Genomic DNA, 13,753 nt, shown 5'->3' with positions numbered 1-13,753 from the left:
AATTCTTTAGCTACATTTAAAACGAATATCCAAAACAAAAAACCGGAAAGAACGGCTATAGACGAGGGGGTTATTATACGATGATTTTATTAACCGAATACTAACCTTTAAAGTTTAATCTTTCACGGTATGGATTCTCAGCAACAAACTTTTGTTGCATACTGTTGCGCTTGGGCAAAAAAAAACAACCGAAGCTCCTACTACTCCCTACTCCCTCCTTTACTACCGCATCAGCAGGGAAGAATATATTTAAAAGTCTATAGCTCATCTAAAAATTTGGCTGAATTTTGATTTGTGGGCTTAGATTGGCCCTTGGAATAGTATGGCATTAAACAATTTTTCCAAAACATTAACCAACACTCCCAAAACATTCGTAGTGGTAGTGGGCGTGTATGGGCACGTTGTGGGCGTGGACTATCATACGAGTCCCAGTTCCAAATCGGATAGTTCTATCTCGTATAGTTTTTGAGATGCACGCGTTTAAAATTGTAGCCCTTTTGTATGGAAAATGGTATATAAATATATGGGTATATCTCCTCTGAAAATTTTGATAAAATTGGTTATTCAGATATATTTTAACATATATAAGATTTATGTATATGTTTTCAAAAACTGTCCACTACTGGTCGCCGGGGGTCCAAGACTACTTTGATTTTTACACAGTACGCTTAGTTACTTTGACAAATGAGGGTAAATCGCTTCCTACATTCAGCCTATGCACTGCTCATTTAAAACTGTAATATATTAAGCTGATTAAAATACAAAAAAAATATACTAGAAAAGAAGAAGAAGACGACCAAGGATCCTCAGGACATCATTTTATAACATCGTTACGAAAGACGACATCAAACCTATGCAGGAGGAACATCGCTTCAAAATAAGTGCCAAGAAGAAGGTCAAAGAAATGCCAAAGAAAGATCTGTATCTGTATAAATATTAAATTTAATATTACAAAAAGTTTAAATGTATTTATTTAATACAACCATTTTTCCATTGCTTCTCTGCTGCCAAAATTGTAAAAAAGGGAACTAAAATGGGACCCACAGAACTTTTAACAAAACTACGTATACTGAAGCGCTCGAGCCGGAAATACAGGCTATCCTGAATTTCTATGGGTGGGGGATTCTATCCTTCTTTTTTTTAGTACCCCAAACCAAGAGTAATGAAGTGAAGCGAAAAGCTGCAATTTGTTTTATTCACGCATCTATTCCCGAAGCCCTAACCTTGACTTGGGCAGACCTTAGGCGAATGTGCACCGAAAATGTCGGCGTATGCAGAAAAGCACAGAACGAGTCTGTGTCCGGAGTCCATCCGTCCATTTCAGCCCACTCCGGCCTGCCCTGGAATCCGGGATGCGGAATCCGGAAGATGTATGGCCGTAAACGAGCTGTTGTCAACCAGAGAATCTGCTTCTCGTTTCTCGGGGTAATTTAATTTATGGCGAACCCCATGGCTAACGATTGTATAACCAAATATGGCCCAACTATGTTGACATTTTAAATTTATGAAACTAATACTTAAAAATATTTCCAGAAGTAATTTAAATTTATCTTAGATATATAATATATTTTGAAACCCAAAAAATATAATATTTATCACAACGAACCACTGTGCGACATTCAAGCCCGGAAAAAGTTTACATTGCTGCGGAGACTTCGGTGATGATGGCTTACCACCTCGTGACGATGCTTCTGGTGCTGGGTCTCTAGACCAGACCTCCACTCGGTCCACCGCCTCCTTCCCATCTTGGGCCTTCCCTTATTCATTACTTCTTGTGCAACGTCGGCAGAAAGTTGCGGCATCATAACCCTGAGAGAGAATACGGAATTGCAGTGGTCTATTGACAGCCTGTCGGGGTCACCACATCACCAGCAGGACCAGGACCAGGATCAGACCCCCACCCACCCACGTCATTAACTGCCTAATGGAGAGTCATCACTCCGGGGACTATTTGTCGTAATTCGCTAGACATAAGCTGTAGATAATAAATGGGTGTACGGATACTCTGCAGAAACTGGGTCACTTAGGACATAGGTCGCTCAATTATATGGCCCGTTAAATGAAACATTCCGTTCGGCACCAATATCCGGATAGTTGATCTAATCAAACTTGCACAGCCACCACATGCTCCACATCAGCGAGACTCTAATCAAATACGTATAAATATTCACGACACGCTCCGGATACCACAGTCCGTTGTCCGTAGTCTAGTGTCCGGAGTTTGTAGTCCACAGCCCGCAGTCCGACGTCCGCAGTTCGTCGTCTGTGGCATAAACAAACACCACGGGATGATGCCCCTAAAGTGGCTCACCCGCTTGTTATTTTGATCCGGATCCCCCACACAAGCCGGATAGAGTGGGAAAGGACCATTAAAAGGAAGAGAGGAAGTGGAAGTGGAAGTGGACTGGGCAACGCCAGAGGAGGTGACGGCAAACAATCGAAACCGCACGCAAATTTCACTTTCGATGACGTGTGGACGGAACCACCAGGGGCTATGGAAAATAGAGCTGGATTTCCGAGACTATAAAGAGCTGATTAAAGTCCAGCCAGTGGGCAGCCGTATGCCGTGTCCAGGTTGTGCCCAGGACCTCTGGCCCGCGGGCATGATGAGTTTCTTTCGTGATTGGCTCGACAAGTGATGGCCATTAATCCGTCATGAAGGCCGGGAGACGACATGCGTGTGTTCGGTATCAGCATCTCCGCGTAATTGCGCGTGGAGGCATTTCTCGGCTCCTGCTCTACACGTGCTGAAACTACACGGCGAGAAAGATTGTATGTGCTCTGGGGGTTTCTGTCCTCCAAATGGTATTATTAGTACCATAATAGCTAAGCTATGTCTGCATGACCATCTGTCCGTTAGGGAAAGAGACTTGATAAACTAATTTAAATGAGGATATTCTGTCCCTTAAGTTTGTTTTGAATTCATTAGAAAAAGGTTATTACCATCAATGGCTAATGATGCTAAAACTATAACATACTGTATAAATATTTAAATTGTGCCTAAAGTGTAAATAAAATAAAATTATAATCAGTATTTTAAAGGATCTGATGACGCTTTGCTTTTAAGAGAGCTTTTAAGGGAAAAACTATTTTAAAAGTCTGTAATAAATGTAATATTTTATTATGTATTATTTTGTATAATTTTTTGTGTATATTGTTATTAAATAATATAAATTATTTTAATATAATTAAAATAAAATCTTTATTCCAGTTGTTTCCATACTAAAACCTGTAATTATTATTATGAAAATAAAAGTGCTTTGCAGTGTTTTTTTGTAGACTTGTCCGTTGGTCCGTTTTGAACCTCAGATCGGCAGGAAATTAAATTTAATGAATTTAATTTAATGATTTAACAGTTATTAATGTGTTAATAAAACCGTGTCCGTTTGTTTGTATAAAGAGCTGGTAGCACCTCGAATAATTTCTATAAAATATTGTATATAATTCGAAGCAGAATAGCCACATGGCTACTTTCATATTAATTTTTATTCACATTTTAGCTTCCAATTATTTAACTCAACAAAGAGAATCCGAAGACGGGAGCATCCCCTTCTGTGTAGATTCTTTCTGTGTTGTGTCGGCATATAATCATGGGATAATAGAATCGTGGCCAGATGATTGAATATTCATAAACAGCCAGCCCTCGAGGAAACCCCCTCGCCTCTGATGCGAAAAAAAGAGAGTCTTGACAAATGATTGAAATCGAGGCACGTCTATTATCCGGCGTGGCCAGCAAATCGATGAATTTATTACAAGGCATCAAATTTTACGGGTATTTTTCAGCTGGCAGGGGGACTGGTCGGGTCGCTAATTTACTGGATGACCTTTCGGGGCGGTGGAGAGGGAGTCGCAGGACTGGCAGGGGTCTCCGCTCAGTATTTGTGAGCTCATTGTTCCGGATGTGATGGCTGTCTGCTGCTTATGGCCCTGGCATATTGACGTGTTTGCTGTCTGCACACGCACATCCCACGTCCTCTCCTGCAGGACGCAGCGAGTTCTGTCCTTTTTGCGGCCCCCATTACTCATTCCCCTCGAACGAGTCGGAACTGAGGGGCCACGGGTCAGCGAAGGCGACAAGCTGGGATTATGCAAAGCCAAAGCCTATATAATGCCACCTAATGTCCTTGGGTCTGACACATCACATATCCTTATATGCGATCCTTATGCCTTGAGCCTAAAAAAATAAATATAGAAGCTAATCTTATTTTTGTCCTTCATTCGCGTCCTGGCGATGTTTTAATTGTTGGGAAAACATTCAGTCATTGAACTCCTTGAGATCCTGGGGACTCGCTGATGAGCCACCATTGTCTGCCGCCGTTTGGCAATCCTGCGGGCATCGACGTCCTTGCAATTTGGCTCGCATTTGTTGATTGTCCACTTGATTTTTGTGGCGGGGTCGTGAGGTCACGCGCCGCGAATTCGAAATGGGTTTTTAATTTTTCAGGCTCAGCCAAATGGAATGTGGCATGGGGTGTCTGAAAAATTAACGAACCCGAAAAATAATCCTTTCTGGTGGTCAGCCACCGATCTTTTCTGAAGTACGAAATTTCCATTTCAAGAATTATGAAGTCATTATGAATATTCTCAAGGATAACGTTAAATTTTTCATAAAAAATCTGTTTTATTAAAGATGTTAAATACTTTTCCTTTCAGTTTGCTATGGGGATTCTTAAATGGGCATTCCATTTGGTGGCAAGGACATGCATACATCCTTATACAGATATCCTCATTCAGAAAAGCTACAAAGAAACTGAAAATGGACAAGCGGACAAACTTCTTTTGTTCATTGTTTGATTGCGTAATTGTGTTGTATGAGGGGCCCCCAGCCAAGGACACACACGTATCCTGCTACTCAAGGATATTAGCCGGCAGTGCAAGCCTTTCTCAGAGCAAATCCAGAGGTAGCCACGACATTGTCTTGTTTCTGTCACGTTTGGTTGATGGCCAAACTCTCTCTCTCTGCTTAAGTCTCCAGGACCTCGCCCCTCCATCAAACCCATTCGCTTTGTTTTACAACATTTTTATGTCCTCGGCCCAAAAATATTTCACACAAACCGCCCTAGTCCCCTTCCCGCTCAAATAAAGAGCTCAAGTCAGCGGAGCGGAAACGGAAATGGCTAAAAACCAACTTCTCGCGGCAGGCACACTTGGCCAAAATCACTTTAATAAAAGCCAAAAAGACAAGCCAGCAAAAAATAAATAAAAAAGTGGCCATCGTGTACTTGGGCAACTTATCGGGTTGTTATCCTATAGACGGATTTGTGTTAACTTGGCAGTTTCTTGGCCCAAATCTACACTTTTATGACCTTTTTTTATCGGAAAGAATGTGAAATGTTTTGCATTCGAACTCTCTGATGGATTCTCTGGAGATCCTTTTAAAATGTATTTGAAAAATGAAACAAAGCAGACATAGAGTTTAACTTCTATAACTATTTACTTCTATTAACTATTAACTTCTAAACTATACAGAGCCTCCAACTTTTCAAATAAAGTGCAAAATAAAACAAAATGGAAAAGACCAATAACATTTCTGAGTCTGAACTCAAGAAATCTGAGAGGGCTGCGGCCTTGAAAATTAAAGCAGAATACAAAGGCCTGCAGAGGTACAGTAATGTATTGAGAGTCCAAAAGAAGGACCTCCAGCAGATATTAGACAAAATGGAGAAGGATGTCGACCCAGCTCCGCTAAAAATTTTAATTTATCCCCCGACATCTGCTGAGACAATCAAAGCTGCTCAAGGGGAGGATATCACTGAACTGAAGCCTTTGACAAGTGACTTGGAGGCTTCCAAGGATAAGGGGGAGAATTCAGCCACAAAGCCTCTTTCAAGCACCTCGGCAGTATTTCTAGACGATAGTATTTCAAACTCTCACGAACTGCCGCAAACAAAAGTATTCTTGGAAATGCCAACAGACCACTCTGCAAAGGATGAAGACGCACTCGATTTTCCTACAATCTTTCCAAGTACGGACGAAGCTAAGAGTTCTGACGAAGCTTCAATAGCCTTGGACTATCCATCAGTTCTTCCACGAGAGGTCATGGTTCCCCCGGATAATCCATCAGAACCACTCCAAATGTTCGTCTCCGAGGAGAATCTATCAAACTCTGAACCTAGACCGGACACTCGTAAGTCTCCAATTAGTAATAAAACCTTGAAACAATTACTTCCTCTACTCTTAACTTCCACAGGAAAATCCGTATTTGAAGAAGACGCCAATATGAAGACGGAAGATGACGTTCCGTTAAATACAATGGATATCTTCTCAAGCCCGAATCTATCGGGCTCTGAATCAGACTCAAGTACTCAAGACGCCAATATGAAGACGGAAGATGACATTCCGCTGAATAAGCTTGGGGAGAAATCACGCAAGACAACTCCCGGGTTGGAGACCAATGAGCCTACGTATATGCCAGGCAGCTGTTATGAGTGGAATAAATTCAATAAGGTTGACCAGAGCTCCAATAAAACGCTACATCGGATGGTGTCACCTGGGGTGTACACAGAGGAAAGGTGTCAAGGAAACGAGCCATCCTTGGGGAATCATCAACCGGACTCTGAACCAGAGGAGATTCCCTTAGCGAAGTCGGAGAGTGGTGAATCGTTGGAGATGAGCGATCTTGATGTAGAGGCATCATCCTTAGGGAATCATCAACCGGACTCTGAACCAGAGGAGATTCCCTTAGCGAATTCGGAGAGTGGTCAATCGTTGGAGATGAGCGATCTTGATGTAGAATCATCATCCTTAGGGAATCATCAACCGGACTCTGAACCAGAGGAGATTTCCTTAGCGAATTCGGAGAGTGGTCAATCGTTGGAGATGAGCGATCTTGATGTAGAGACATCATCCTTAGGGAATCATCAACCGGACTCTGAACCAGAGGAGATTCCCTTAGCGGATTCGGAGAGTGGTCAATCGTTGGAGATGAGCGATCTTGATGTAGAGGCATCAGAGGCATTGGTTGAGGTACTGAAGTCCACCCAGGGGTCAGAACGAGAGAAAGTTGCAGACGAAACATACATCAAGTTATTTTCATTTTTATTTGTTTGTTGTCTGGCCTACCTTTTCATTTACATGTTAATTTGTATTTTTTGACCAAAATAATGTTCTATTTTAAAATCTATAATAAATGTGTTCGTAAGTTGTATAATGCATGCTTTCACGGTCTTGAGGGAGCCGTTCTTAATAATGGACTAATTTCGATACCATCGACCTCAAGCTTATGTAGATTCATTGTTCCTAATCCGATGATTTATTGATCTTATCAACTAAGCATGTACAACAAAATAGAAATAATATAAGATATAAGATATAATAAGCAGAATTTAATAACGGAAATTTTTCCAGAATTTTTCCGCTGCAAGAATATCTTCATAGATTCGAAGAATGGGCCCAAAAATTGGAACATTGGTATTAATCCCAGCAAATGTGCTGGGGGATTTCTTCATGGCCAAGAACTGCCCCATGTAGCAGGTTACAAGTACATAGGGGCTTATTTAGACAAGCGGCTAAATAACAATGGCCACTAATACAAAGCTTACGAAAATAAGATGGCTTTTTAATAGTATGAACAAGTTATCCCTACGTTTTAATATACAAAGCGGTAATTCTTCCCTCATGGCGTTATGAGCTGCAAGTATAGCAGCAAAATCTAATTTGGACAGGATTATAATTATCCAAGCTAAAACGTTACGCAGGATATCTGGAGCCCAATGGTTCCAACTTTCAGAAACACTAAAGTTGGGTCATTTCCGATTTTTATATGGCTATAGGATATTGTTCAGCTATAGGATATAGTCGGCCGATTCCAGCTTATATACTGCATGTAAAGGCAAGGAGGGAGAAGGAAGAAAACTCTATAACTCCTTTAAAAATTATCCGATTTGGCTGACTTTTGATTTGTAGGTGTAGATTAGTTAAAATGTTCCACAAACATTATCGAACTGGCGCTACAAGCAGATTGCTGTTTTGGGGGCGGGAGTGGGCGTGGCTAAGTTTTGACACAAACTTGATCGACGCGGATACCATACGAGTCCAAGTTCTAAATCTAAATCGGACCGGTTCATGCAAATATAAAACTTGTCGCAGTTTTAGTTGCGTTTATAAGCTGAAGCTATAATTATTATTAATTATTTTGGAAAATTTGTTGGCTGTGTTTTAAGACAGTTTTGAATAACTCTAGAGCAGTGTGCAGCTGGGCAACCCGGAAACTGTCGACTCGGCCACTTTTGGGCATTTGGGCATTTGTCATGGTCCAGCGATTGCTTTGTGTCCTGATTCCTGGGTCCTGGCGATAAATCAACATCAGGCTCATGGCTCCATCAGTATTGGCACCACAATCGTCAACATCATCAGTGTTTTGGGTCAAAATCATCAACACTGTCTGCCGAACGAAAAATCATGTCCATATTTTCCCATTGGCATTTCAGAGTCCGTTTTTGTTTTTGGGCAAAACTTTCATCAGTTTCAATATTTTTGTTGAACACAGTTTTTCTGTTTGGCATTCTCTGGCGTGGTTTTAAGGATAAAACTTAAATGCGTGGGCTGGTTAGCAATTTATTTTCGTTTATTACCCACAACTGGCCACGGCCTGCGGCCAAAATAACGAGAACAGCATTCTTTTGGAAATATTTTTTATAAATTTATTGAATTCTTAATGAGAACCGCACTCGCTTACTCACTCATGGGATATATGGGGTTGTTGTTGGCTGGGATCCCCTTTAGTTTGTGCTTTTCAGCTTGGAATTTGGGCTCGGCCTTAAAATCTGCCACAAAAATGCGGCAAAACTGCCGTTAAAGAGAGCCATCCAATCCTGTCACCTCACATTTCACACACATGCTGCACTCTAAGCGCAATTAATTTCGAAAATCCCCTGCAAATCCGCACAATGACATATCAATTTCAGCATGTACGGCCCAATGATGCCACATGCCACATAAAAAAAATTGCCCAGAGAAATGGATATAGTCGGAGGTTTGGAGTATGTGATACCTGGTACTTGTACTTATGTACATATATGATATTTATTTATCCCACAATCTTTATATTGTAGCCCTCTGAGGTTTAGGATATTCGATTGTCAGAAGATTCTTTAATATCATATTAACAATATCACAGGTATCAACCTGTACTTATACTAAACAATTTTAGCCACAACTTAATAAAGAAATCTGTAGTGTTAACCGGTACTCGAACCTAGGAGAAAGTGTCTTTAGGAAGCGTTCTATAAAATACCCGGTTCTATATTCGAAGGTAGTACTACTAGCCCTCAGTTGCAAACAATACTTTAAGACGAACAGAAACTGGAACAACCAACTGGTATACGAGTCCAGTAATATCCTGTACTTGAACCCAATAATTGTAAACTTCGAGGGCCTATCATGTCAACAAATAGACTATCGATAGTATGTTCACTAGGAAACCTCCAACATACCCACCTAGTCATAGAGCCACTGAGATTAGAACGCTTATATAAACAGACGAAACCACAAGCCAATCATTACACAATTACAATATACCCTTGACCTCTTCAAGTACCGGGTATCAATATCAGAGCTAAACAAAAAAATAGCTAGAGCCCAGTGAGGGAGTGAAATACCTTCTGGTGGTGAAAGTGGGGAAGAAAGTGCGCCCTGGGGGGATGTCGACTTTGATTTTGCCAACAATGCGCACAAAGGCCTTTGCCCTTGCCTTTGCCATTGCCACTGCCACTGTCGCTGCCCCTCTATTTTATTATATTTACAATATAATAAATATTTCTCGGCAACTGCCCAGGGCCAGGTCAGTCGGTACAGTGGAGCCGCAATGAGAGCAACTAAAGCGAAGGGTCAAAGGCATTTTTATTGGTTTGTTTTTCCACAATTCTATCCGTGACTCACCAGCTTTCGAAAGTTTTCATTAAAGTTTTTAATCGAATTGGGTCTCGGAATTGGCAACGGACTCAGTGGCCTGGAAATGAAAATGAACCGATGAGTTGGACTCGTCTGACTCTCAGGATGCAAAGGATGCATAAAACAGAAAATGTACATATATGTTTCTATGTACCAGTATCTGTATCTGTATGTCAAGCCGAGTCAGCGACAACATTAAAATCCATATCGAAAAACCAAAATCACAATCAAATCAAAATGAATATAAAATCTTTATTGGCCACTCTTTCTGGTGTCATGAATCAAATTTCAATTGCCAATCGAGACAATCTCGTGGGTGTTGGCGGCGACTATGGTAGCAGCTGCCCCCTTAAATTAAGGGGGTGTCCAATAATCCGGAATGCCGCTTAATGCTGCACAGCGAAAAACAAAAATGAAATTAATGGCAACTGCCGCAAGCCTCAAAGGAATTAATTAAACGAGCTTATCATATTTTAATTTGATTTTAAATTTTCGCGAAAATTGGGGTTGACTTTTAATACGTTTTTCATTAATTATTTAGTAAAAATATTAATATGGAATTACATCATTTCATATTACAGGGGAATATTATGTGGAAATATACATACATAAATATCTATATATATAAAAGAACAACGTGTTTTATGTTACAACACTTATAAATCAAGAACGGAAGAACAGATTTGAGTGAAAATTGGTAGGGAGGTAGCTTAGAGCCAGGAGAAGGACATAGGATACTTTTTGTCCCGTTCGACAGCGTTCCTCCCTGGCCCATACTTTTTTATTTAGGCAGACAGCTAAGAAGAAAATGTCAAATGTCAAAATGTCAGTTACAAACGAAGTCAAATTCATAGTCAGGCTCTCAAATTTAACAACGAACCAAAAAGATTGTGTTGCGCTTCCGGGAAAGTGAAATTGCCTCAACTTGAAGCACCACTAGAGCCTCTGCACTCTCTATTGATATTTGTAAGAAATCAATATTAAAACTATTTCTATTAAATAAATAATTAACAAGTGGATTGAAGTGAAGTGAAGTTTAATTAATAATGCCGCGACCAAGACGATCGAATCTTTCCCGACAAAGCCGTAATGCAAGAAGAATACAAAATACTGCATATGAAAGGACTGAAGAAGAACGAGAAATTGCACGTGAACAGAGCCGCAATAGTAAGGCTCGACTTCGTGCTTCTCAAATAGATTTTAATTTGCGACGAAAAATTTTAGCTGATTTGAATCGAGCTGCGTTTCGATACGATTGCAGCAATGATTACAGCTTGCATCCTAGCGTTTGCATTGGGCAAATGGACGTTGTTTGCGAGTATTGTGGTGCATTAAAGTTTTCCGGAGAAACGCCTGGATTATGCTGCGTTAATGATAAAGTGAAGTTGCCAGTAATTCCAAGATCTGCGGCTGCCGACGAAATAAACGCTTGCCTCAAATCGTCAAATCTATGGCGCTATGTGAAGAAACTGCAGCTGATAACAAACATGAGAGTTACATTGCTTAATGATACATCTGCTGAAGATTTCTCGGAGCAATTGCTGACTATCGGTAATGGTCAAGTACCTGTCGATGAATCGAGCGGATTAATATCATTTCCAAATAATTTTTGTAATTTTGTCTCATCAAAAGACGAACTTATCAACAATGTATTTCCAAATATTATTTCTAACTACAAAAATAATGAATGGTTGAGTGAGCGAGCAATTTTAGCGGCTAAGAATAAAGATGTAGATGACCTGAACTACATAATTCAAAATAAGATCATTGGAACAATGCATTCATTCAAATCTATTGACTGCGTCACAAATGAAGATGAAGCCACCAACTATCCAATTGAATTTTTAAACTCTTTGGACGTGCCTGGCTTACCACCGCACAATTTACGCCTAAAGGTTGGCTCCGTAGTAATCATGCTTCGAAACATAAACCAACCAAAACTGTGCAACGGTACGCGTTTGGTGGTTAGTAAATTGATGAACAATGTAATTTACGCTACGATAATGATAAGAAAATTCAAAGGTGAGGAAGTTCTCATTCCGAGGATCCCGATGATCCCAACCGATATGCCGTTTGAATTTAAAAGACTTCAATTTCCGATACGTCTTGCATTTGCCATGACAATCAACAAATCACAAGGCCAATCCTTAAAAGTTTGTGGTTTAAATCTAGAACATTCATGTTTTTCCCATGGTCAATTATACGTGGCATGTTCACGGGTCGGAAGACCATCTGCGTTGTTTGTTTTTGCGCCTGATAATAAAACAAAAAATGTCGTGTATCACAAGGTGCTTAAGTGAAGAGCAACCTATGTACTAAAATACAGAAATAATAATGAATGATTAAGGAGGAGAAACAAAGAATATTGTATACCCACAAGTATTACAGAATTTAATTAATTTGAAAATTATTCTTTTTTGTTTGACTTATTTTTTATGCGTGCAACAACAATATGCCACAGCGAAACGTGGCAGGGTACTGCTAGTGTTTTTAATAAAAAACGAGTTCAATATGGTTAATATATATTTTATATATACTATATTATTGCCAATCCAACTATGCGCCACTATAATCCACTTCATTTAGTTGATCAATAAAATGATTTTTAAATGTTAAAATTTTTTATTTATAAAAACAAGAAATTATTATTGTTTATTTCTTTTATAATTCCATTAAACTGTAAGCATGTTTGTTCTTTAAAACATAACTAATATTTACATATATAAAATAAATTTGATAGAAAGTTCCTGTCAAAAGGTGTGTGTAAAGTTTCAAGTCAACAGCGTTAAAACTGAGAGACTATTTTGCGAAGAAACCGATAAGCCGAGATGGTTGTAACAACTCAGGGGGTAACAAAATTTCCAAAAAGATTAAACAAATTGAAACATCATTTAATTTTTAAACGCATAACAGCATACACATAATCAAGCTCTCTCTTAAAATAGTTAATAAATAGCATGATAGATTTTAGAAAGTATGTATAAAAATTTTGGAAAAACTATTGAGAATACTTGACAGTAGAACAGCCAAATAATGGCTTTGTCTTTGAATTTTCGCCAAGCAGACGGCTGTGAAAGTGGTTCCATAATACCCAGGGCCATCTTCATTTTGTCATGGTTATCACATAGGTTGAAAAGTCTACGATCGATGCTTATTACCGAATAACTGTATGAACCATCTATCAGTATTACATAGTTGGAGTTCCCTTGCTCCGCCATGCGTATAAAATGCCGTATCTTCTTTTTTTTTTGCTTCCCAGACGCAGGTATCTTGGAGCACACTATCTTAAGGTCTTTAAGATCCTCCAACTGCCCGTTGCCGTTCTTTGAGATCCCGATACAGACCACAGGTAATTTCTTCAACGAACGTCCTTCAGCCATCACTCTCTTCACCTGTGAAGCGGTTATCGAGGAAATAAATATTTAAATATAAAATATTATGTTTGACGCTTACTTGTTACGATTTTAATAGAAGGATTTTTTGGGATTGTATGAGAAGCATGTAAAGGCGGAGTCTACACGAGGCGGAGTTTTAAAATTTAAATCGAAGCCTGCTTTATATTATTAATACTGCTTTTATACTCCCTCGGAATATATATACTATTGACCAAAATTATAATTCCCTCTGCAGAGCTATAAAACCGAAAAATTGAAGATTTCGAGCAATGATAATAAATGGTGCTGAAGTTGTCGGCGTTAATGGGATTTAATGATGTGTCCATTTTTTTTAAGGCGCTATAGTATTGTGTTTGTCGGTACTATATCGAATTGTAGAAAAAAAACTGATTTAATGCTCTGATTATCCTAAATACCCTAATCGCGCGAATTAGATTTGAACTAAATGAGTTCTGGTAGAATGGCTA

General features: G+C 39.5%; 1 protein-coding gene and 1 long non-coding RNA gene across 2 annotated transcripts; one reads left to right on the top strand and one right to left on the bottom strand.

Moving 5' to 3' along the window:
* The first annotated feature begins 5,430 nt into the window (after positions 1-5,430).
* LOC108127153 (uncharacterized) lies at positions 5,431-7,141 on the top strand. The gene is made up of 2 exons (XM_043212912.2): positions 5,431-6,127; positions 6,191-7,141. Exons 1-2 carry the CDS (start codon positions 5,509-5,511, stop codon positions 7,093-7,095), a joined length of 1,524 nt encoding a protein of 507 aa, XP_043068847.1. The 5' UTR covers positions 5,431-5,508; the 3' UTR covers positions 7,096-7,141.
* Positions 7,142-13,092: 5,951 nt separating this feature from the next.
* On the bottom strand, positions 13,093-13,456 carry LOC108127161 (uncharacterized). Its single transcript, XR_001773407.3, has 2 exons — positions 13,345-13,456; positions 13,093-13,283 (listed from the first exon to the last, which is right to left on the bottom strand). It is a non-coding gene; the product is annotated as an uncharacterized lncRNA (long non-coding RNA).
* Positions 13,457-13,753: the final 297 nt, after the last annotated feature.

Source organism: Drosophila bipectinata, chromosome XR, assembly GCF_030179905.1.
Source record: "Drosophila bipectinata strain 14024-0381.07 chromosome XR, DbipHiC1v2, whole genome shotgun sequence".
Taxonomy (NCBI): Eukaryota; Metazoa; Arthropoda; class Insecta; order Diptera; family Drosophilidae; genus Drosophila; species Drosophila bipectinata.
This window is presented reverse-complemented; position numbering and strand designations above follow the sequence as displayed.

Bases quoted from the DNA above. Each gene is read 5' to 3' on its own strand.
- LOC108127153 (XM_043212912.2), top strand. From the start codon at position 5,509: ATGGAAAAGACCAATAACATTTCTGAGTCTGAACTCAAGAAATCTGAG. The intron at 6,128-6,190 runs GTAAGTCTCCAA...TAACTTCCACAG, and splicing joins TGAACCTAGACCGGACACTC to GAAAATCCGTATTTGAAGAA.